The 21,586-nt window shown below is 42.5% G+C and overlaps 1 protein-coding gene across 1 annotated transcript in view; it reads left to right on the top strand.

The window, feature by feature from the left end:
• Positions 1-7,375: 7,375 nt before the first annotated feature.
• Positions 7,376-21,586, top strand: part of FGF2 (fibroblast growth factor 2) — a gene marked incomplete at its 5' end in the record, with an annotated part of 69,654 nt that continues 55,443 nt past the window's right edge. The window contains one exon of the mRNA XM_030565076.1: positions 7,376-7,724. Within this exon, the coding sequence (XP_030420936.1) occupies positions 7,376-7,724 (349 nt within the window). The remainder of the gene's footprint in view (positions 7,725-21,586) is intronic.

Here is a 21,586-nt window from a genome sequence, read left to right as displayed (position 1 = left end):
CAGAATATTACAGTACCTCCTCACCTTGGCTTGCTAATCATGGGATGACGCAGCTGCAACAACACTACATGTAAAATCTAGTTTAACTTAATCTGGAACCAGAAATGCTAAAATGCCTGAATTATCATATGGTCATTGCCAGGTGTTTGCTACAGGGAAGATTTAGGGTTGTTAGGGCACCTTAACTGTTTGGATTTCTTTAAGTTTAATATTAAACTCTGAATTCCCCGAGTTTATACTCGGCTTCAGAATAATTACTGCGTCCCTGTAATATGTTTTACCCTGAACTATTAATAAGTACTCAACTTTAACTCCACTTTAACACAGATTTATCTAGATATATGTATATAGTATTTATCTGGATATATGTATATGCCTCTCACTTTGACCACTTCATCCTGTTGCCTTGGACACTTCCAGCTTCATAGAAGCGAAGTCCACTGCTAATCCTCATAGCCACAACAACTGGCACTGCTTCTCTGCTGTTTTGCTATTTTCTTCCAGCTTCAACCTCTTAGTCAAACTTGATACTTTTCCATCTTTGGCTTCATCAGGTTGTAAATTCTCCATTTTCAGTCACAGTAGACTGGTTGATACTGGAGACATAAAACATTCATGAAGACAAACCAAACAAAAACATGTGGCCACATTAGGATGATGAATGAATTCAGAAAACTTTGCTCTGGGCAGACATAGTATGTTTTCCACAAATATTCTACACAAATTAGTGTTTCCTCTGATTACTGACACTTTAAACGCAGATTTATAGTTAGACTTCAGATCTGTGATAGAATAAATATTACTCTTGATTGCATCATAACAAAGAGGAACCCATCAGCAGAAAAGGCAAACAAAAAAAAGGATAGCTTAGCGGCTTGAGCTTTGGCCTGGTAAATCCAGTGTTGGAAGTTCAATCCTTGAGGGGGCCATTTAGAGCTCTGGGGCAAAAATCTGTCTGTGGATTGGTCGTGCTTTGAGCAGGGAGTTGGACTAGATCTCCTGAGGTCCCTTCCAACTCTGATATTCTACAAATCATGCCGGGTGGAAGCAAATCCAGTTATTAATATTGTTGAATAAAATGAAAATTGTAAATATCTATTGTGAAAAATATCTGCATGAGCATAAATCATCAAAATTGAAATCCACCTTCTAATATTCACACTTAAATACTGTTTGGGATTTTTTTTAAGCATAACTCTTCAGCATATTAAACAGGGATTTAGCTGGAAAATGTCCATAAACTATATGTAGTATAGGAACCACGTAGCTAAACTCTTGTGTACTTGATGACTTACTCATTTCTTCCCTCCGCCCCCCCAAAATGTAAACTCTGATAGTGGAAGACCACTAACAGCTCTGGAGGAGCGTTTCTGTTAAGACCCAATTCTGTAAACCCATACTCATGGTCTGAGAGAATGTATAATCTTAGAAAAGTGTGCAACCCTTTTCTAAAATGGCTACTGAAATGTGTTCATCTCATGGATGTATTGGTGCTGAAAAATGGGCAGTTTGGACAAAAGCCAAACATTATCTTGCATTGTTACTTTATCCAATTATACTTTTTTCTCTCCTTAAGGCTGTTGAGAACAGGAGGGTTAAAGGGATATAATTTTGTAGGGAGTCCTTTTCTGGCTTATTTTGTGATATATGCTTCTGTGAGAGATACTCAGGTGCAGGGGGATTTAAAGATGAAGAAATTAAAACACAAAGTTGTGCAGAACATTTTCTGGACCCTGACTTTTTTTTTTTTTTTTTTTTTTTTTTTTTTGGTATACCTTTCCGGTTTTCCTTGAAACCTCTGTTACAAAAGGAGACATTCTCTTCCTGATGGCTGTGATTAGATATTGGCAGCTGCTCCCTTCCTAGAGCAGAGGGCCAATTGGCTTCTAGTATAACTCCATGAAGTCAATTACTCAGAAGAAAATCTTGGCTAGAGTCTGTGTCTCTGTCCAAAGCAATTGCCATCTATGACAAGCTCTTGAGAGTTCTGTGGGGACTGAGTCCTTGAAGTGATTCACAGAGGGCTTTTTTCCCCTATCTGGCTGCAACACAAGTTAACAAAAGACAGAATTTCAAAGGAGCCACGGTACAAAGTTTTTTCTTTTGCTAACCAATTCTGTTTGGATAGGAATCTGAGAAACAGGTCCTGAGGACCCAGAAATGACACCCTCCTAAACAGAACCCCCGTGAAGCAAGACTCCTGCAATAGACTGGTGATTTGGGGGCAGACTTCTTTTCTATCATTCCAAGACATTTTTTTTTTCTGTTTAGCAGTTGGACTGCCCACTGTACAGTTAGTAGCAAGAGCATAAAAGTGAGGTGCTTATTTGGATGAAGTGTACTTCCCTTCAGGCACCTCTGCAACTTACTTTTGAGGGATGTTTTATATATTAAAAAACATGTGGTAGGCCAAGGTTCCCCTGAGTAGCATGCTGCAAATCTGCAGCCTCCTGGGACTTGTGAGGCTCAGCAGGCTTTTGGCTATATTGTGCTGGATTAAGCAGGGATTTAACTGGATATTTCCATGAACTATATAGGAACCACATAGCTAAATGCTTGTGTACTTGAGGGATTACGGGGGGAGGGGAAGAGAAATGAGTAAACTCTTGATAGTGGAAGAATTAACAGATCTGGAGGGTGAATATTTGTATTAAGTCCCTTAAAATCAGTTCCCCTGAAAGGGGGTTGGAGGAGAATGCTATAATGTTCAGATTGTAATCATTACCTAGTGAAAAGACTGGGAAATTATTTTAGACTGAGTTCTGGATTTTTTGACTAAAGTCAAACACTGAAGGAACACTGTTCATGAAATTTGTTAATTAATCTTTGTGAAATATATTTCAGAAATCACTTCTTAAAACCCCTCAGGTTTTGTATAACTACAGCCACAGTAATATTGGCTTATATTTCCTCAAATACAAATATGTTTTGGATATAATAGAGAAGTTCCATAGAAATTAAAGTGATATATACTAAACAGTGACAACTTGGGACTATCTACTTCATTTAGACATAAACAAGTTATTCGCTGTCCTAACATGTTCTCTAAGATACATTGAATTATCTGTATATATAACGTGCCATTGTTGTATATTATGACCTATAATTATGAGAACTATGCCATAAAGGAACAGGTTCTCCTCTCTGAGGGGTAAACTAAGAGCCCTGTCTGCTTACAAACAATATAGGATACAAACCAAGGGCCAGGTTGTCATAATAATGGAATAGGTAACATATGAATATATATTTGAATATATTTTTGAAGTAGGAATGAAAGAGATTTGTGTGCTCTGGCACAGAACATGTTCTAGGCCAGGGGTGGGCAACCTATGGCATGCATGCCAATTTTCAGTGGCACTCACACTGCCTGAGTCTTGGCCACCAATCCGAGGGGTTCTGTATTTAAATTTTAAATTAAGCTTCTCAAACATTTTAAAAACCTTATTTACTTTAGGTTTAGTTTAGTTATATATTATAGACTTAGAGAAAGAGACCTTCTAAAAATATTAAAACGTATTACTGGCATGCGAAACCTTAAATTAGAGTGAATAAATGAAGACTTGGCACACCATTTCTGAAAGTTTGCTGACCCCTGGTATAGGAGATGAGCAATGGAACAAACTTTCAGTGATTAGATTCTGGATTTACTTTCCTATATTTAGGAAATGCCCTAAGCCTTTGAGTTATAGCAAGAATGACACTCACAACCTTGAAACCCTCCCCTACCCAAATACTCTCTGCAAAAGTTTTTTTTTTTAAACCTAACAAACAAAATGCACTAGAATATTAACCCCCAAAAAGGAAGACCATGGAGGCTCCATGTAGACCACTGAGGACTTTGCTGTTGCTCTATGGTTGGATTTGTTAGCATGGTGGTGTATGGTAATATAAAACCCTACAGAGCCCTCCAAGAAGAAATCAGAATGACATGGTTTCATGCAGAATGAGTAATGTGGGAAATCTGCATAGAGGTGGTAGTTGTGAGCTATGGACCAAATGAAAGCACCTAGTCAACAGCCTTCTCTTTTCACTGTACAATATCAACACAACTATTAGTAACTTTGAGGATGGAAGAGAGAATGTGAAACTGCCATGAAACACAGATGGGGTGGTCAGCATTATGGTAGGATGAAAAAGGGAATGATATTGAAACTAGCAGAGATATATAAGTGCGATTGAAGAAGGGATCACCAGGAAAAGTTGCTAATTTGGATTAGAACAGCTTTGGTAAAATGAAATGTGTGTGTGTGTGTGTGTGGGGGGGGGGGTTGTTTGTATTTTTTTTAAACCACCTGGATGTGGGAGTTTAAGGAATTTCCTTTCCCTCAAACAGGAGTTAATATCCAAAAGATGGAAATGTTGGTGTTTGTCTTCATTATGGAATGCTACCATGTTTGAAAGATGAGGTAGATGAAGCACTCCCTCTTATTGGACCATTTTTTTGCTGGAAGAGACAAGCTTTTGAGCTTCACGAGCTCTTCAGGTCTGGGGGAGGTAACCAGAGTGTCTGAACTAAATACAGCTTGGAACAGATGAAGCATAAAGGTCTCGCATTTTGTAGACCATTTAAAATGAAGTGGGCCATTAAGGGTTAGTGGGTAGTAGGTTGTGTTACAAGTTACATAAAACTAGTTTCTGTTTAGTCCATGTTTTTTAGTGTCTGGCAGAGTTAGGAATTTAAATTCCCAACTTTGTCTTTTGAGGTGGTGGTGTGAAGGTTGCTTTTAGAGGACAAGGACTTGAGGTCCGATATGGAATGATTGCCTTATGGAAAGTGTTTGCCCAGGAGTGATGTGGTGGTTTTGTCTTCTATTGTTTTTCTGCTAGTTCATTTTAGTGTTGCAATTGTCTGGCTTCACCCAAATAGTTTTTTGTGGCATCTAATGCATTGGCTGAGGTACAGCATATGTGATAGGCATGTGTAGGACCCAGGGATCTTGGAGGTGTGTTGTGGGGTGGGGAGGGGTATTGATCATCAAACAGTGGAACTGTCTGGAGGTTTTGCCGCACACCTCTGGGGAAAAAACACAACACCAAGAATCAACACACATACTGCAGTGGGTTTCTCAAGCTGGGGTCCACAGACATTTGGGGGTCCATGAGGATGCTCCAGGAGGCCCATGAGTCATATCTGGGGCTGCCAGCCCTGCTAATCCACTCCTCCCCCTCTCTCCCTGTGCCTCCTGCATGTCCCAGAATAGCTGAGCGGTGTGTAGGAGGCACTGGGAGGGTTGTGGAGGAGCAGGGATAAGGTGTGCTTGTGGGAGGGAGCGGGAAGAGGAGGGGCAGGGCTAGAGTGGGGACAAGAAGAAGTGGGGTGGGGGCAGGTCCTGGAGCTGAGCAGGACTTTTGGGGTCTGCACAAAATTTTAAATCAAAAGGGGGGTTCTTGAGTTGCAGAAGTTTTTGAGAACTGCTGTGCTACATGGTGCCCCAACTTCACCAACCTATCAAGACTTTTTCTAACTAGAACCGAAGTATCTGTACTCTTCTGAAGTTCACAAGCTTGAACTTTTGCCCTATCACAGAACTTGAAAATGTTTGGCTTTGTAGTGATGAGCAGTAGAAATAATTTAGAGCAATTCTATTAAATATATAAATACACACAAATGAAAATTGATTTAACACATGATTTTTTTAAAAATTTTATTACTGAAATATATTTGTTGGAACAATATGGCTTCTATAGTCTATCACTTCTTAAAGTGGTGTTCTACTTAACAGATGGAATGATACAGCCCTTAAATTACATATTGTAACATTTTTTTCCTGAGGTTTTTTTTGCTGAAATGATCTACAGTGCAAGCTTGTGTGCTATTGAATGATCCAATTTAATTTTAAAAAATTCATACAAATTAACTGAACGTGATCTAACTCTTCTTTGATAGACTTCCATACTAATACCTCTCAGCACCATGATGTGCATGAGTTACTAAACCTTCAGAAGCTTTTGGTTTGTCTGTTTTAAATATTTTTCATAGCCTAGAAGAAAGGGTTAAATGGGCTTTGCAGTAGCGAGTATATTCTTATCGACTCATTCAGGGCCTCAAAGCTTTCTGTAATATATTAAAATGCTTGTGGGTTCAATAAAATACTGCATTATCTTCTGTAATCAATAGGTGCCAAGGATATTTTTCTGACTAAATCATGAGGAGTGGCTTTCCTGGCTTTGCCACAGACTTCCTAGGTGACTTTGACAAACGATTTAATCTCTCTCTGCCTCACCTTTTTCATCTTTTAATTGGGTAGAATTGTGTTTACCCACGTCACAAGTGTTTACACTTTAAACTGAATGTTTTTATAAAGTAACTTTATGTAATCTGTCCACAATACAGCTCCATCCCTATGAAGACTTTGTGTCTGTGCTGTTTTTAAGGGACTGCCTTGTGTACAGTAATCGGAGTCCAATTGCACTGGGGTAGTAAATGTTGGTTTCTTGGTTCGTTGCTTCTGTTCACATCTGATCAGATAAATCAGGGGGTAGGACTAGCTTGTATTTTTCTTTGGTTCAGTATGTCGACTTCTAGCTCTTGTAAGGCTTGCTACTCCATCTTTTTATATTTTGTTTTCATTGCTATACCAAAATACCACTACTCTGTATAATGGTGCTACCCCTTCTCAACCTGTATTCTACAAACCACGCTTCAGAAGATAAAATGCCAAAAGACTAGCTGATTGCTATTGCCACTAAAGTTCAGTGCGCAGCTAAATGTCTCTATCCTGGCCTAATAGCCCTTGGAACCAAGTTGGGTCTCGCACACTTCCCGCGGTGCCTGCTCCCCCTGGCTTGCTCTTTCCGCGCCCTTGTTTTTTGCAACCACGCCGCTGCTGCTGGGCTGCAGAGCGATTTGGAAGGGTACTTTCCGCGCGCACTCCCTGGCGGGCTAGGAGGGAGCAGGGCGGAGGACGGGCGGCTGGCTGTGCGGCCAAGGGAGGCAGGGCCCGGCGGGGTTACGGGACGGTGGATGGGAGGGAACCAGAGAGTTTCTCCAGCAGGAGCAGCAGCAGCCTCCCCTGCCCGCGGGGACCGGCCCAGAGAGGCACCGGCTAAGGGCAGGGGGAGGAGCAGCAGCGGGAGGCTGATGCGAACAAACAAGTCGCTACTAGCTGCGCTCCCCCCTGCCTGCGCCCCTCCGCAGCGGCAGAGTCCCAGAGGCGGCCGGGGGCGCGGGGCGGCGCTCGCTCCCCGCAGCATCGCCGGGAGGCTGCGCTGTGCGCTGGGGCTCGGGGCCGGGTAGGGTGACGGGCTCCCGGAGCCCGGGCGTTGCGCAGCTCCAGCAGCCTCCCTTGGCAGCCGGCACCCGCTTGCCGCGCGGAGGCGGTGAGGGGCCGGGGAGCCGGGCACTGCGCTGCCCCGTCGGGGAGGAGGGGCCGGGCCCCAGCCGGCAGGGGCTAGGCTGGGCGGCCGCGGCAGAGGGCGAAGCCGGCAGGAGGTGAGGCTGGGCGGCCGCGGCAGGGCGAGAAGCCGGCAGGGGCTGGTGGGCGGCCGCGGCCGGGGGGCCGGGCACCAGGGGGGCTCCCCGGCCCGGGGCCCCGCAGCGGGGCGGATGGCTGCGGGCAGCATCACCACCCTGCCCGCGCTGCCCGACGACGGGGGCAGCGGCACCTTCCCCCCGGGGCACTTCAAGGACCCCAAGCGGCTGTACTGCAAAAACGGGGGCTTCTTCCTGAGGATCAACCCGGACGGCAGAGTGGACGGAGTCCGGGAGAAGAGCGACCCGCACAGTGAGTACCAGCCTCTTCCCCGCCCTCTGCACCCCGTCCCGGGCCCGGGGCACCGCCTGGCTGCTCCCAGGGGCTACCGGCTGCGCCCTCCCACCCATACACCGTCCATGGCACCTGCCCACTCCCAGTGATGCCCTCCCGGCACTCCCCCCTCAAACCTGCATAGCCCATACTCATTGAAAACAATGGCAAACCCCTATTTCACCCTAGGTCTCAAATCTATTCCTGTTACCTCCCGATCATCTGGATCTGGGGTGTGTGTGTGAATATGAAGACCTGAGTTCACTCCTACTTTGGTCACAGACCTGCTGTGTGACCTTGGGTAAATCACTTCACCTCTGGGCTTCTTCACATTAGAGAGACTTGCTGTGTTTGAACAGGATTGGGAACATTTGAGTCAATGACACTGTCATGACCATGACTTTGCAGTCAATGTAGACTAGCTTAATTCTCGAATGTGGCGGTTTAACTGTAGCTAGCTGACAGGGCATCTCATCCTGGGCTACACCAACTGCAAACTGTAGTCAATATTTTGTCTAACTTTAGTGATCCTAATCCTATTCAAGCACAATAAGATGTTCTTGCATATACAAGTTCTCTGCCTGTCTTTCTCCATCTCTAAAATGGATAGAATGACACTTGCCTACTTCAAGTGTTAAGGTTAAAGCTAGTAACATGAAATACTTAAAATATTTATTATCTGTACTCATCAGTCAGCTTTATTATTAATGGACAATGCAGAGTTATGGTTCTGTTAATGCAAGCAAGCTCACATCTTAAACAAGAAGGAAAAGAGTGTGGCACATGTAAAAGTTTTCATTTTCATGTATGATCAGCTTGGATCAAAGGACAGTAAAAACAAGTGTAAAATACTTTGAATATTACAAAACTTGAACTATATCCCAGACAGCATTCTTATGGAAGTGGTAATACCTCTCCCAGTGCCCTCCCCCTCAGGGCAGGAATGGGGGCCAATTCACTTCCTTTATTTTGAAAGGGGATCACAGTACATATATAGAATGGTCTAATCCTCAGCAAGAATAGGCAATCAGACACCTTGCACTGCAAGAGGCTTGTTGTCCAACATGGAATTGTGTGGGTGGATCCTTAGTACTAATGTAGCCTTTTGCTTATTTAGACCAAAAGCCACAAAACTTTTCAAAGTATTGAATAGTCTGTGTATAGTACTTGCCAATCCAGTGACAATACATTAACCTGTCTCTCAACTGAAGAGCTGCTGGTGGATTATTTCCTTCAAATCAGTTATGCATGGCAGAATTACTGTGCAGTCTTAGTCTCCTGTCATAGGGTAACAGCCATACCACGCTTCCTGATTAGTATACTGCTAGATTTGTACTATGCACGTTATGAACCTTGACTAGACAAGGAACTGCTCTGAGACCATTGGCACCAGCTGCAGACAAAATAAGATCCTACTCAAACAGGCTCTTTCCACAAAGAGGTAGTTGTGGCATAAAATTGACTAGGGTTATTGCCCTATTTTTCATCTGCTGCTGGCCTGATTCTGAAATGCAAATAGCATAGAAGGGAGACAGAAGATGAGGAGGAAGACAAAAAGCAAATAGGGAGACAAATACAGAAAGAGAAGACCTACAAAGAGAAAAAGGAGAGTAGGGCAGAGAGCAGGACAATGACTTTTACACTGGTGTCCTACATCTTTTCCAATGAGAATTTGTAGACCTCGAAGGCTTACACTTCAAGTATTCATATTTGAATTTAGCCTGCTAACCTATACACAATACACCTGGAAACCCTTTAATATTTTCTTCCAATTTTGGTTTCTAAATTCTGGAAGATATTTGCCAATACCTCCTTTTAAATTCCCGGAGAACAGTGCAGGAGCCTGATAGCTGACCTGGGCATATTGGGAGTGGGTTGAAGACAGCCAATAGCTGTATTACTGCATGGTGTGCCTTGTACGTTCACTTTTTTGCTTGTAGATTTCTAGGATGCCCCTTGAAAAAGGAAAGTATAATACAAATGTGTGGAGTAGTGTAAAATATGATACAAATGATAAAAATACCATAAACCTTGGCACATGGAATGCCTAAAGTAAGGTATTAAATTTTATATATAGATAAGGGGCCTGTGCCTGTTTTTTTTTTTTTTCTTTTTTTCTTTTTTTTTTTTTTATTTTCCTCCACACATGTCACTGACCCTCTGGATTCCCTGTACTGAAAATCGGGACATTTTGTTTTGGTGTCTAAATATGGACCTAGCAGCCTGTTTTTTTAAAATTTGACTCAAAAATCCCGTTTAAATACTCGGGATACCAGAAGAATTTGCTTTTTCTAATATTTCAGTTTTCATAAGGAAATGTATGCTTACATCATAATATAACCCTAATGACACTCATGCTTTCTGTCCTTTTAAAAATAATTTACATAGACGCCTGGAGCAGGGTACGTTTGGGAACAAGTGGAAATATTGGGAAATGTGGGCATTCTTATAGGAAAAGAACAATTCATTCATAATGCACATCTTATCACTTCATGGATTGCTGGGAGAGTATCTTTGAAATCTAATACAAAGTTTGGATTCATGGCTGAAGTATGAGTCTGTGAGGCAAGCACTCTCTTTCCTGGTTCTGCGACCTCTCTGCATCTTCAGTTTCACCCAATTGCACTCCTATTCCTATGCTGCCGTTTTTCTTTCCCTCCTCTTCTTCTTCCCTCTCACACTCTCGCCTTTTAGCTCACCATTCTCTCTTCCCTTTCTCCTGACTCCACCCTACTGCCTTCTTCCTAATCCCTGTACTCTTTGATTGCCTCTACTTCCTTTATCAACCTCCTCCATGGTAGGCTGTGGCACCAGTGAGTAGGGTACTTTTCTATTCCAAACCATATCCAGGGAGGGCTTACAGGTATGTTTCCTTTAAAGTCTGGCCCTTCCCCCTCCCCACTCCCACATTTCTGCTACTGCCAGTAACTTGAGGGGCCTAAGAAAAGGTTGGTTTTGGTATGCTTGGAAGGTCATACTGAAACAACAAGCAATAAATAAAAGACAAGACTTGGATACCTTCCTCAGAGGCATAAGACTGAAAATGTTATAAAGAAAAGTATATCTAAATTAAGTGATGCAGTTTTACCTTATGATGCCTGACTTTCCCTTTCTTAAACATTGGTTTCTATGAGAAATGCAGTCAGGTGAAATTGATGGAATTATTCCAGCAGAGAAATTGACCTAAATGTTCAAAGACATTGATTGATTCAAGGAAAATTTAAGAGATTATTTTGGTAATTGTTCTTTTCATGATTTAATTGCCTAAAGTTGTATTGGATGAACACTGGTTCATTTCTGCTTTCAAAGGAAGTTCTGATTTTAGAGAGTGTGAAGACCTGTATCTGGTTAGATCTGTGTCCAAAATATAATAGTGTAAAACAGTGTCTTATTTAGTTGTCCAAGGCTGAATCCCCACTCTGTCATTCCGAGTGCAGAAGTGGGGGCCTGCAACGATTTAAGAAATTAATACTTGCCACTCGAGGCTGGTATTACACTCCCAGGGTTACAACTTCTCTCTGACCAGAAGTGTCGACTCTGTGGGTGCTCCAGGGGTGGAGCACCCATGGAAGAAGGTGCTAAGCACCCACCAGCAGCTCCCCGCCCTGCCCCCCCATTCTAGCTTGTCTCTGCCTCTGCCGCGAACGCTGCGCCGTGTCTTGCTGCTGCTCCTCCCTCCCAGCGCTTGCGCTTCAAAACAGCTGATTCCTGGGGCACGGAGGGAGAGGGAGGAGGGGAAACGCGGTGCACTGAGGGAAGAGGTGGGGCTGGGGTGGGGATTTGGGGAAGGGATCCAATGCGGTAGGGAGGGGGTGCAGTTGGGGGGGGACTTTGGGGATGGAGTTGGAATGGGGGTGGGGCCGGGCAGGGAAAGAGTGGAGTCAGGGTGGGGCCAGGGGCGGGGAAAGGGACAGGGGGGCACGGGCACCCACTGGTGCAGAAGAAAGTTGACATCTATGTCTCTGACCTTGGCTTGGCAAATGCTGCCACCACCCAAATGCAAAAAAACCCCAAACTCCTTTGAACCCAGGAAGGAGCACTTGGGAATTCCTCCCCATGCAGTACCCTCAAGCCCTTTCAACCCCTGCCCCTCCAGGAAAGAGCTGAGAAAGAAAACAAAGGAAATTAGCTGTGGCTACCAGCTAATTAAACATGCACAAAACTCTTAGAATACCAAAAATCCAATCCTGTTCTTAAAGATAAGTTTTATTAAAAACAAAGGAAAAAATTACATCTGGAACTTAGGCTTTTGCTAGATTTTAAAAGAGCAGTTACAAAAACCAAGCACCCAAAATAACTTTCTTGGGGGTTCAGCTTAAAGGTTACAAGCAACAAAAGCATCTGGGGTTAGCACAGAGGCAATCCACAAACCTAAATAAAAAAAATAAACCTAATTGTCTAAACATTCCCTATCCAAATAATTTCTTCTAGGTATAAAAGATGAATTTTCATACCTAGTTCAAGCCTTATACAGCATTGCTGCTCTGTCCCTACAGCCCAAAGAACAGATACAGGGAAAGTTTCTTTCCCAATTTTAAAAAGTTCTACCTTCCCATTGGCTCTTTTGGTCAGGTGCTCACTCCTTTTCTTTTACCTTTGGGCTTGTTAACCCTTTACAGGTAAAGCAAGAAGAGAACAGACCACGAGGGGTTTTACAACTAACTGGCTAGCTGGGTATCTATCAAAGGGAGCTACTCTCCCTCTTCCTCCACCCCCATGTATCACAGTCATGTGTGACTTTTTCCCTGATATGTCTTTAGCACTAAGGAGCATGTGTCCATAATATATATCCTGTTCCCTGTGTGGAACTTGATTGTTTGTTTGTTTTTTGCATTTGTTGTGTGCTTACATGAACTCTTAAATGTATATTTAATGGAAACAAGAAATAGCAAGTAAAAATCCTGTATGCTAGATGACTGAGGTCTTAAGACTCACATAGCTATAAAATAGGACAATACATTTATCATGGTGGATATTGCCATCTCATGAATTGAGTGAAGAAATGGCAGTATCTCTTCTGACACACCCTAGTGCAGTGGTCCCCAACCTTTTTCATCCGGCGGGTGCCAGATGAAGGACTGTGGCGGCGGTCAAGCATCCGCCGAAATGCCGCCGAAATTCGGCGGCAACGCCTCTGGATGCTGCTGCTTGTCAGTGGCAAGAGGCATCATCCAGAGGCATCACTGCTGAAAAACCGCAGAATTTCGGCAGCATTCGGTGGATCCTCAACTGCCGGCCAGGATGTGGGCGCATTTAGATTCCCCTGCGGGCGCCATGGCGCCCACAGGCACTGCATTGGGGATCCCCGCCCTAGTGTCTGTTTTCTGAAATGTATGTGGCAAGCCAAACAGAAGACAAAAGTCACACCTGTGGAGTTTATTTTTTACAATAAGTTCTTTGCAAGCTGCGTGAGTTCTGGCTGAACAAGGCAGCACAAAGTATCTAGTCAATTTAGAAAGTGTTTTAGAACATCCTCATAGGTGTCTGCTCAGTAGTCATTTCAATACAAAAAAAAAGTAGTTCACTTGTCCATCGCTTTCAGGAGACATCCAGTAGCACAGCTTGTTTCCTTCTCAGTCTTTCTCTCACTTGGAAATAGCCAGAGCTGATATAATTCCATAACTTCCATTCTGCTTTGCCTCAGGCCAGGAGTATAGCATGGCTTCCTGGAAGGACTACATTTTCCAGTAATCTTTCTCAGTCTCCTCGAGACTTTCTAGGACCTTCTCTGAGACAGCTTTGTCCCTCACTGATCAGGGCGAAAGGTCTTCCAGCCTACTTTGTTCATGAACTCCTGTTGCTTTCCTCTGAAGACTTACAAGCCTATATACTCCATGACAGTCCTTTATTCTAAAAATAATTACATAATGTTAAAATATGGTTTTAAAATGTTATGATCCCAAACTGTTACCTAATGAATTAAAATATACAAATACATAAAGAAAGAAATAATTTGAAAATAATGAATTAAAATGATCACAACCTTTTGTAGTGTCCCGATTAAATAACCTGGAAGGTAGAAACATGACCTCTTAATGCTGAGCCTAGGATAATCAAACAGGACCTGAAAATGAACTGAAACCCATACTGATCCTGAGCTAGACCTTTCAGGGGTTCAGTAGCGAGCATGTCTCATTTGGGCACTTAAATTAATGGTTAGATTTTTTTTTTCTCAAAAGCGCTCTGCACCCAGAAGCTCTTGTTTTTCTCAGTGGGATCTGTTGGATGCTGAGCACTTTTGAAAATCTGACCACTTAAATTAGGTACCTAAATTAGTTTTTTTGTTTGTTTTTAAATTTAGTCCCAATCGTGGGTTCTGGACATTCCAGAAAATCTGGCCCTAGACATCCAGTCACATCACTCTCTTCACACAAGTTATTCCCCCCCAAATTCAGGTTTCAGAGTGGTAGCTGTGTTAGTCTGTATCAGAAAAAGAACAAAGAGTACTTGTGGCACCTTATGCTCAGACTAACAAATTTATTTAAGCTTTTGTGGGTTAAAATCCACTTCACCGGATGCATGCAGTGGAAAATACAGTAGGAATATTATATATATTTTCCTGTATGCATCTGATGAAGTGGGTTTTTACCCATGAAAGCTTATGCTCAAATAAATTTGTTAGTCTCTAAGATGCCACAAGTACTCGTTCTTTGCCCTCAAAATTATTCACTATAAAGACCCACCCATTAAGTTACTTCTTAAGTTCCCATTGGTCTGTTGCATAGTTTGGTTTTTAATTGTTTCCAGTTGTTAATCCTAGCCATTCCCACTGTGTGTGGTGTTTTTGTTATAATCAACCTAAAAATTCTTCCCAGCCCTGGGATGCAATTTGCTCTGAAGAAAGATAGCACAGCAACCCTCTTAAAGGAAAGAAAATATATATATTGTGTTAAGATTTACTGCGTAATGAATATTTTCATAATTTCACCACACAATTATGTGAGGTAGTTAATGGCTAAGGACAAAGTCATCTATACTTGCTGGTATGGCACTGGAGTAGAGATGCCACCCGATGAATTCTCCTTTACTGGAATTCAGCTTCCTGACACAAATCTCCTTGGAACTGGCTAAGAATGAGAGAACATGTGCCATAGACATGCTTTGCTAATCCTCCAAGCAGAGCTACTATCTACGTCGGCATACTTGCCTGCCAACTAGATGTGGCCTCTGAGGTAGGGGACCACACTCTGGATGTGGTCAGTGAGTTTCCCTAGCATTTTCTTGGATGCTGTGGGGGTGCTGCTTCTTGAGTAAGATAAGCAAAAAGTTTCCCAACACTTCCCCCAGCTCCCTGGTGCATGATTTAGCCCTTAATGTTTGAAAAAGTGCTTTGAAGATCAAAAGTGCAATATATGTAGTCACTGTTTATTTCTGTTATACAGAGAAAATACTCCACCTATGCTTTAACTATTGATCTTGGCAGCTGTATATTTAAAGTACTTTGTGAATTCATAGAGATGATCATTTAAGTAAGCCTGTGGGGCAAAAGGTCCAAATGCTTACTCCTGCCAAAGCCAGCTTTCTGACCCCAAAGTAAGGGTGGATTAAATTTATGAGCAAAATGCTGGAGCTGTGCTAGTGTAAAAACCGTGTAAGGTCAGAATCAGGCTCTAAATCAGGGGTAGGCAAACTTTTTGGCCTTAGGGCCACATGTGGGTATGGAAATTGTATGGTGGGCCAGGAAAGGGGTTGGAGTTCAGGAGGGCTCTGGGGTGGGGCTAGAGATGAGGCATTGGGGGTGCAGGAGGGTGCTTCGGGGTGGGACTGAGGGGTTCAGAGGGCAGGAGGGAGATCAGGGCAGGGGTTTGGGGCACGGGAGGGAGTCAGGGTGGCAGACTCCAGGTGGCACTTGTCTCAAGCAGCTCCCAGAAACAGCTCCCAGAAACATGTCCCTCCCTCTGGCTCTTATGTGGAGGCGCTGCCAGGCAGCTCTGTATGCTGCCCTGTCCACAGGTTCCGCCCCTGCAGCTCCCATTGGCTTCAGTTCCCAGCCAATGGGAGCTGCGGGGGGTGGGGTGGGGTGGGAGCAGCGTGTGGAGCCCCTTGGCAGCCCTTACACATAGGAGCCGGAGGGGGGATGTGCTGCTACTCCCAGGAGCTGTGCAGAGTGAAGCGAGACGCTGACCCTACTCCCTGGCTGGAGTGCCAGAGCAGGGCAAGCCCAAGATGCCACTTCCAGCCCTTGAGCTCCCGTCTGGATTAAAACGTCTGGAGGGCCGGATGTGGGCCCCAGGCTGTAGTTGCCCACCTCTGCTCTAAATGTTCTACTAAAAGGCACTGTATTGTCTCTATTACCTTTTTAAAATAGAAATGTTTGTTCCTGTACTTTTCACTAAGAAAAATTAGACGAAGTTGCTAATGTTTGTTTGAGCAATAAATACTCATAATTCTGTATGCAAACCTCTGAGTTCCTTCTGGGGTTAGAAATGTTTTCCAATAAAAAGCAGCTTACAGAAAGTGAGTTGTGTTTATTTGTTGACTATTACTAGTATTGACAGAATAGACAAGGGGTCTAACCCTTGAAATCAGTGTGAGTATTTCCATTGACTTCACCATCTTTTGGATCAGGATACTGGAATTGTTGCATCATCTTGCATTTTGGGTTAAATGCTAAATAGCAGAAGATGTAACACACGTGCCAGAATTATCAGTCTTCTGTTCAAAAGCTGTACAAAATATGACTTATTTATCGTGACCAAATTTACATCCTGAAAAATGCCCCCCAATACCATAGTGTCTGGTGTTTTATACCTTATTAATCTGAAAGACAGGATTCTCTTCATGATCAGCTATGAAAAGTAGAGGGCTAATAACTTAATTTAGATGTCAACATTTTATACATCTTACATTACGGTATCAATTTTATAAACACTTTTTTAGTATTCTTGCAATCCTGAGCTTTAATTCATGCTCTCAATTTTTTTATGGTCAAATTCTTTGAGATGTGTTGTCAGTTTTCAGTGCAGGAGGTGTTGCAACCTTGAAGGATCAGGCTCAAATTCTGCACAATATTCTTTCAGTTTCAGCTTTTATTTCCTTTTTCAGAATATCCTATAAAACTTTTTTAAAGTAATAACTGCCTCTTTGTACTTATTTAAATTATGTACTGTGTCAACCTGAAAACTAAGGTAAGATTTTACTTCTATTTAGGTCTAGAAATTGACAATAGGGGAAAAAATCTAAGCTGGATCAATTTCTATATTACTAACTTGTTTAAGTAGCTCACCATTTGTGTCCAGAACTGTTTCTATATGAAATAGTTATTTGGGTGGCAGGACATGATGCATAGAAATAATCTGCTTCAGTGCTGATGATACTAGTTCCAAGCAAAAAGCCACATTTATATAGATTGTTTCAGGGGCCAAATTTATTTCAGGTGTAATTCTTTTGTGATTGTTATAAAGTCACCCCTGGGATGAATTTGGCCTGAGATGTTTAGTTGAACTGATTCATCTTGATCACTTTCTCAAAAGCTTTAAAAACCTCACTGCACTGAAATGTAAAGTTGTAAACTCTTACATTTTTATCAGACTTTGTTGTGATAAAATTATCTTAATTCAACAAAAAGAAAAGGAACTGAAATTTTGTATTTTGATTATATTAAACTTTAAATATATTCCTTGGAAATGTTACTTAAGAATGATGCATTCCAAGGTGTTTTAAAATCCTTTTTGAGATGGGTGTTCATATTATTTAATGGATTTATAATTCTAGATATAACTGGTGTTTTTGCTAGTGATATTATGGCAGTGTCCATTTTCTACACGATAAGACTGTTTCGTTCCTTATGTATAATTTAGTGGAAGTACTCTTTCAAGAAAGGGATATATTAAGAATGCCTAATTTATTGTGATGTAGAGGCTACATTTGTATGTGAATTCTAAGACTCTTGCATATCCAGGGCAAATTACCCCAAAGTTAAATTGGGATTTATGGCTTGTGTCATAGTATAATTCCCAACTCTGGACCGTAGCGTCCAGGATATGGGTACTAGCCTAAAGTCCTCTAAGCTTAATTACCAGCTTAGATTCTGTAGCGCTGCCACCGATCAGGAATTCCAGGGCCTGATACCCTCTGGTCCCCCCAAACCCCCAAGACTCAGATTCCTTGATTCTCACAACAAAAGGGAATAAACCATTTCCCTTCCCCCTCCTTTCTTCCTCCCAGCTCTTTCCCGCCCTGGGTACACTAGGAGACCACCGTGATTCAACTCCTTGAATCACCCCCCCGAGAGGAATGTTACCTTCCCCCTCCCTTCTTCCCCAGAGAGAGATACAGAGATAAACGCAGAGAGCAGGTTTTTCTTCCCTCCTCCCTTTCCTTTCTCCCACCAATTCCCTGGTGAGTGCAGACTCCCTTCCCTGGAGTCTTACAAAAGATAACCAAACTAAATCAATTAGATTTAAAAAAAAAAAGAGGAAAACTTTAATAAAGAAGGAAAAACATAAAAATTGTCTCTGTAATCAAGATGGTAAATATACAGGGTTTTTATAGCTTATAGACAATAGAAAGACGCTTTCTCCAGCAGAAACACAATTTAAGCTACTTCCAGCAAGTACACATCTGCAAATAAAGAAAAACAAGTTAAAAGACTATAACCGCCTTTTTACTTACTCACTATTCTGAATAGATAAGAGACTGTAGCAGGGAGATTGGCAGAAACCTGGTTGCACCTCTAGTCCCGTCCAGGACCCAGAGAGAACAACGCACAAACCCAAAAACCACAAAACAAAGGCTTCCTTCCACCTAGATTTGAAAGTATTTTGTTTCCTGATTGGTCCTCTGGTCAGATGTTTGGGTCCCTGTTTGTTAACCCTTTACAGGTAAAAGAGACATTAACCCGTAACTATCTGTTTATGACAGCTTGACCTTCAGCTTCAAAAAATTTAGAGGACATAACACCTGATTGTTCAAACATTCACAATTAGTAACTTTCCATTTCATTAGCAAGTGCGTATTCAAGGCTATGTATTTCAAAGTACTTCCTTGGTTCTTAAATGCTTAGTTGGGTGCCTTGTAATGTTACCTGGGTCATGTTATAAAGACTTAGAAATGTACTATAGTATCTCTTGTGTCCAGCTGATTTCTCAAAAATAAAATTAAAAAGATATATCCAGAGTTCTGATGCCACTTCAGAATTTGTCTTGTGCAGTTTTTAAAATTTTCAGGATAAAGTCAAATTTTTACCTGAATATCTGTTGTGTACATTTAAGACTATAAATAATCATTTAAATGAGTTACTGCCATATTGATATGGTGTCTGCAACGGTGGGTGTTAGTTCTTCTACATAAACTGTTCCTGAACACATCTTTCTAGATGACTGTTCCTGTGTAAATGTCACTCTTAAAGATGGTAGCTTGTTTGACTTTTGGGGATTGAGGGGAAGCCCCTTACTGCTATAAGGGAGGAAGATATTAAGAGTACTGGTAAGAACTATACTCCTGTATTAATTTTGCAATGGCAATAGAGTGCATCAGTGTTGTATTACTACAGTACTTACGGGCATTGACCTAGTCTTATGTTTGCAGCAGATCTAGCAAAATAAGGGGAACTGTTGGATGTGCTGGCTATGAAATATCCCATGGCTCTTCTTGTTGTAAGAGCAGCATTATCAACCCTATTTTCCTGGTCACAATCCAATGTGAATAATTAATTACATTCTGATGAACTAAACTTCCTGTGCAGTTTCAGGTACACATGGTGCCCTTATCGTCCACTCCTAAACTGTTGTGCAGTGCCTTTGTTCACTGTTAAAAATGCTGCTGTGCTCCAGTTCCAAGGTACCTGTCTTGGGGCACATCTACACTAGAAAGTTGTTCCTTTTTTTACTGGCAGAAGTTCTGCAGGTGTTCTGCAGCTGACGTAGCTCTTTCAGCTGTGTGCATTCACATTTGCAGCATCAGGCCACATTGCTAAAGGACACCAAATACTGGGTGAACATCCCAGTGTGCCCCATGCCACAGTCTGGCATGCTACCGTGGGGGAAGTTTTCGCAGTATATTGTGGTGCTGCTGCCATGTTTAGTGGCATACTTTCACTTGTCTCAGAGAACTATGGAAGTTTGGGGTCAAATTTCCACAAATCTTTGTTCCATCTCATAATCTATTCCTTTTTGCCACTATCGCTATGTATATTCACCCAGAGCAGTTGTTATTCTCTCCCCTGGAGCCCTGGGTGCTTCTGTGCTGTTTTAGCTCAAAGCCCTGCCCAACAGCAGCATGCTTTCAGCACAAGGCTTCCCCCAGCCTGGTTACTCTTGCAGGGTGATCCAACAGCCCTTCCAGTCTCAAGTCACCCGAAAGCCATCTCCCTCGTAGTATCCAGTCCCTCTCACTGGTCGTTACAGAAGTTATCAAGATTTCTGCCTCCAAAGAAACAGAATGTTCACTAGCCTGCTAGGTTTGTGGAGGCTTTTACCATTTAGTTTTATATACAGCACTGAGATGGATTTGTACAAGTGAAACAAGCGTATTAACAACAGAGCCTAGGTTTAAGTGATATTAAGTAGAAGGAGTAGGGATAGAAATGGCTAGAAACAAAAGTGAAAAAATATGCTTCTAAGACTAAAATCTAACAAACTCTAGAGTCCCTTGTTCCAAGTAGCTTTCTCACCAGTCATTCTTCCAGGATCAACACAAAGCCTGAAGCACTTGGTTTCTTTGTTGCCTCAGGTAAAGGATGTCAAAATGGCTTTTTGCCTGTTTGTTTTCTCAGTCAATTGACCCTGTTTAAGAGTCAGGAAGGTTTCAAAGGGGTGCAGTCTGCATCCTCTTTCAAGGTTAAGTGGTCATCTTCCCCAGCTTGCTTGCCTGATGATGGCTTTGTTTACAGTGCATGTAAATGTGCTTTTTCTGTTTTAGGTCACACCTGACTTAATTTACACTGGATACACAGTCAAGTCTGTGAAACAACATTTCTTTGTCTAGGTTGGGCTGTACTTGGGCACTGGCTGCTAAACATGTTTGAGGAATGTTTCCAGCACGCATCTAGAACTCTTTATACACTGCCTGTACATACAGCACACAATAGTATTAATGATCTGCAGGTTACCAGTTTGCATATGACACCTTTCAGATACTGTTGTCATAATCTGTGAGTTGGAGAAATGACTGTTTTGAGGCCTGATGAGATTTATGGCATAGGATGCCCTCTGACAGTTGGCATTGAGGTGCTCCCTGATCACAGCTGCTATCTTGCCATCAGAAATATGGATGAGATAGATATCTACTGAGCTGACTTGACCATTGTAAGTATAGAGTAAGACGTTCTTTTGTATCTGCAGAACTGAGGATGACTGAGAATGAGCAGCTGAAACACTTGCAGGTACCTGCTGACCAGCTATACAGTGTAGAGCAGCGGTCTTGGGGACCAAATGATGAACATAGAGTGAGTGGGATTGGATGGTAATGCAAACCTGGGACAATTTGCGTTGGCTCTAGAATTTTTGGAAGCAGAAGCCCACGTTCCTGGAGTAGTCGTACCAAACTCTCCTAAACCATGCAATGCAAGAGAGGCAGATGAGAGCTGCTCTGATAGTGAGGAAATGGATGGCAGTCTGTCTTGAAATTTGCAACCCCAAATTGCTACTGGTCAGAGGGCAGCCAGTTTGGGGTTGGAAAATCTATTGTGGGGGCAGTTGTCGTCCAAGTGTGCAAAGCGATTTAATTGTGCCCTGCTCTACAGGGTGGTCACACTGGGCAATGCCCAGGAAATAGAGGGATTTGATGGGCTTTCCTAATTATGGTGGAGTGATTTTTGTTTCATTGACTCATGTAGCCTTACACCAAGACACCTGGACAGAAGCAAGGACAGATTTAACTATCACCTGAACCGGTGCGGC

Source organism: Gopherus evgoodei, chromosome 5 (genome assembly GCF_007399415.2).
Source record: "Gopherus evgoodei ecotype Sinaloan lineage chromosome 5, rGopEvg1_v1.p, whole genome shotgun sequence".
Taxonomy (NCBI): Eukaryota; Metazoa; Chordata; order Testudines; family Testudinidae; genus Gopherus; species Gopherus evgoodei.
Note: the sequence above shows the minus strand (reverse complement) of the source record. Positions and strands in the feature narration are given on the sequence as shown.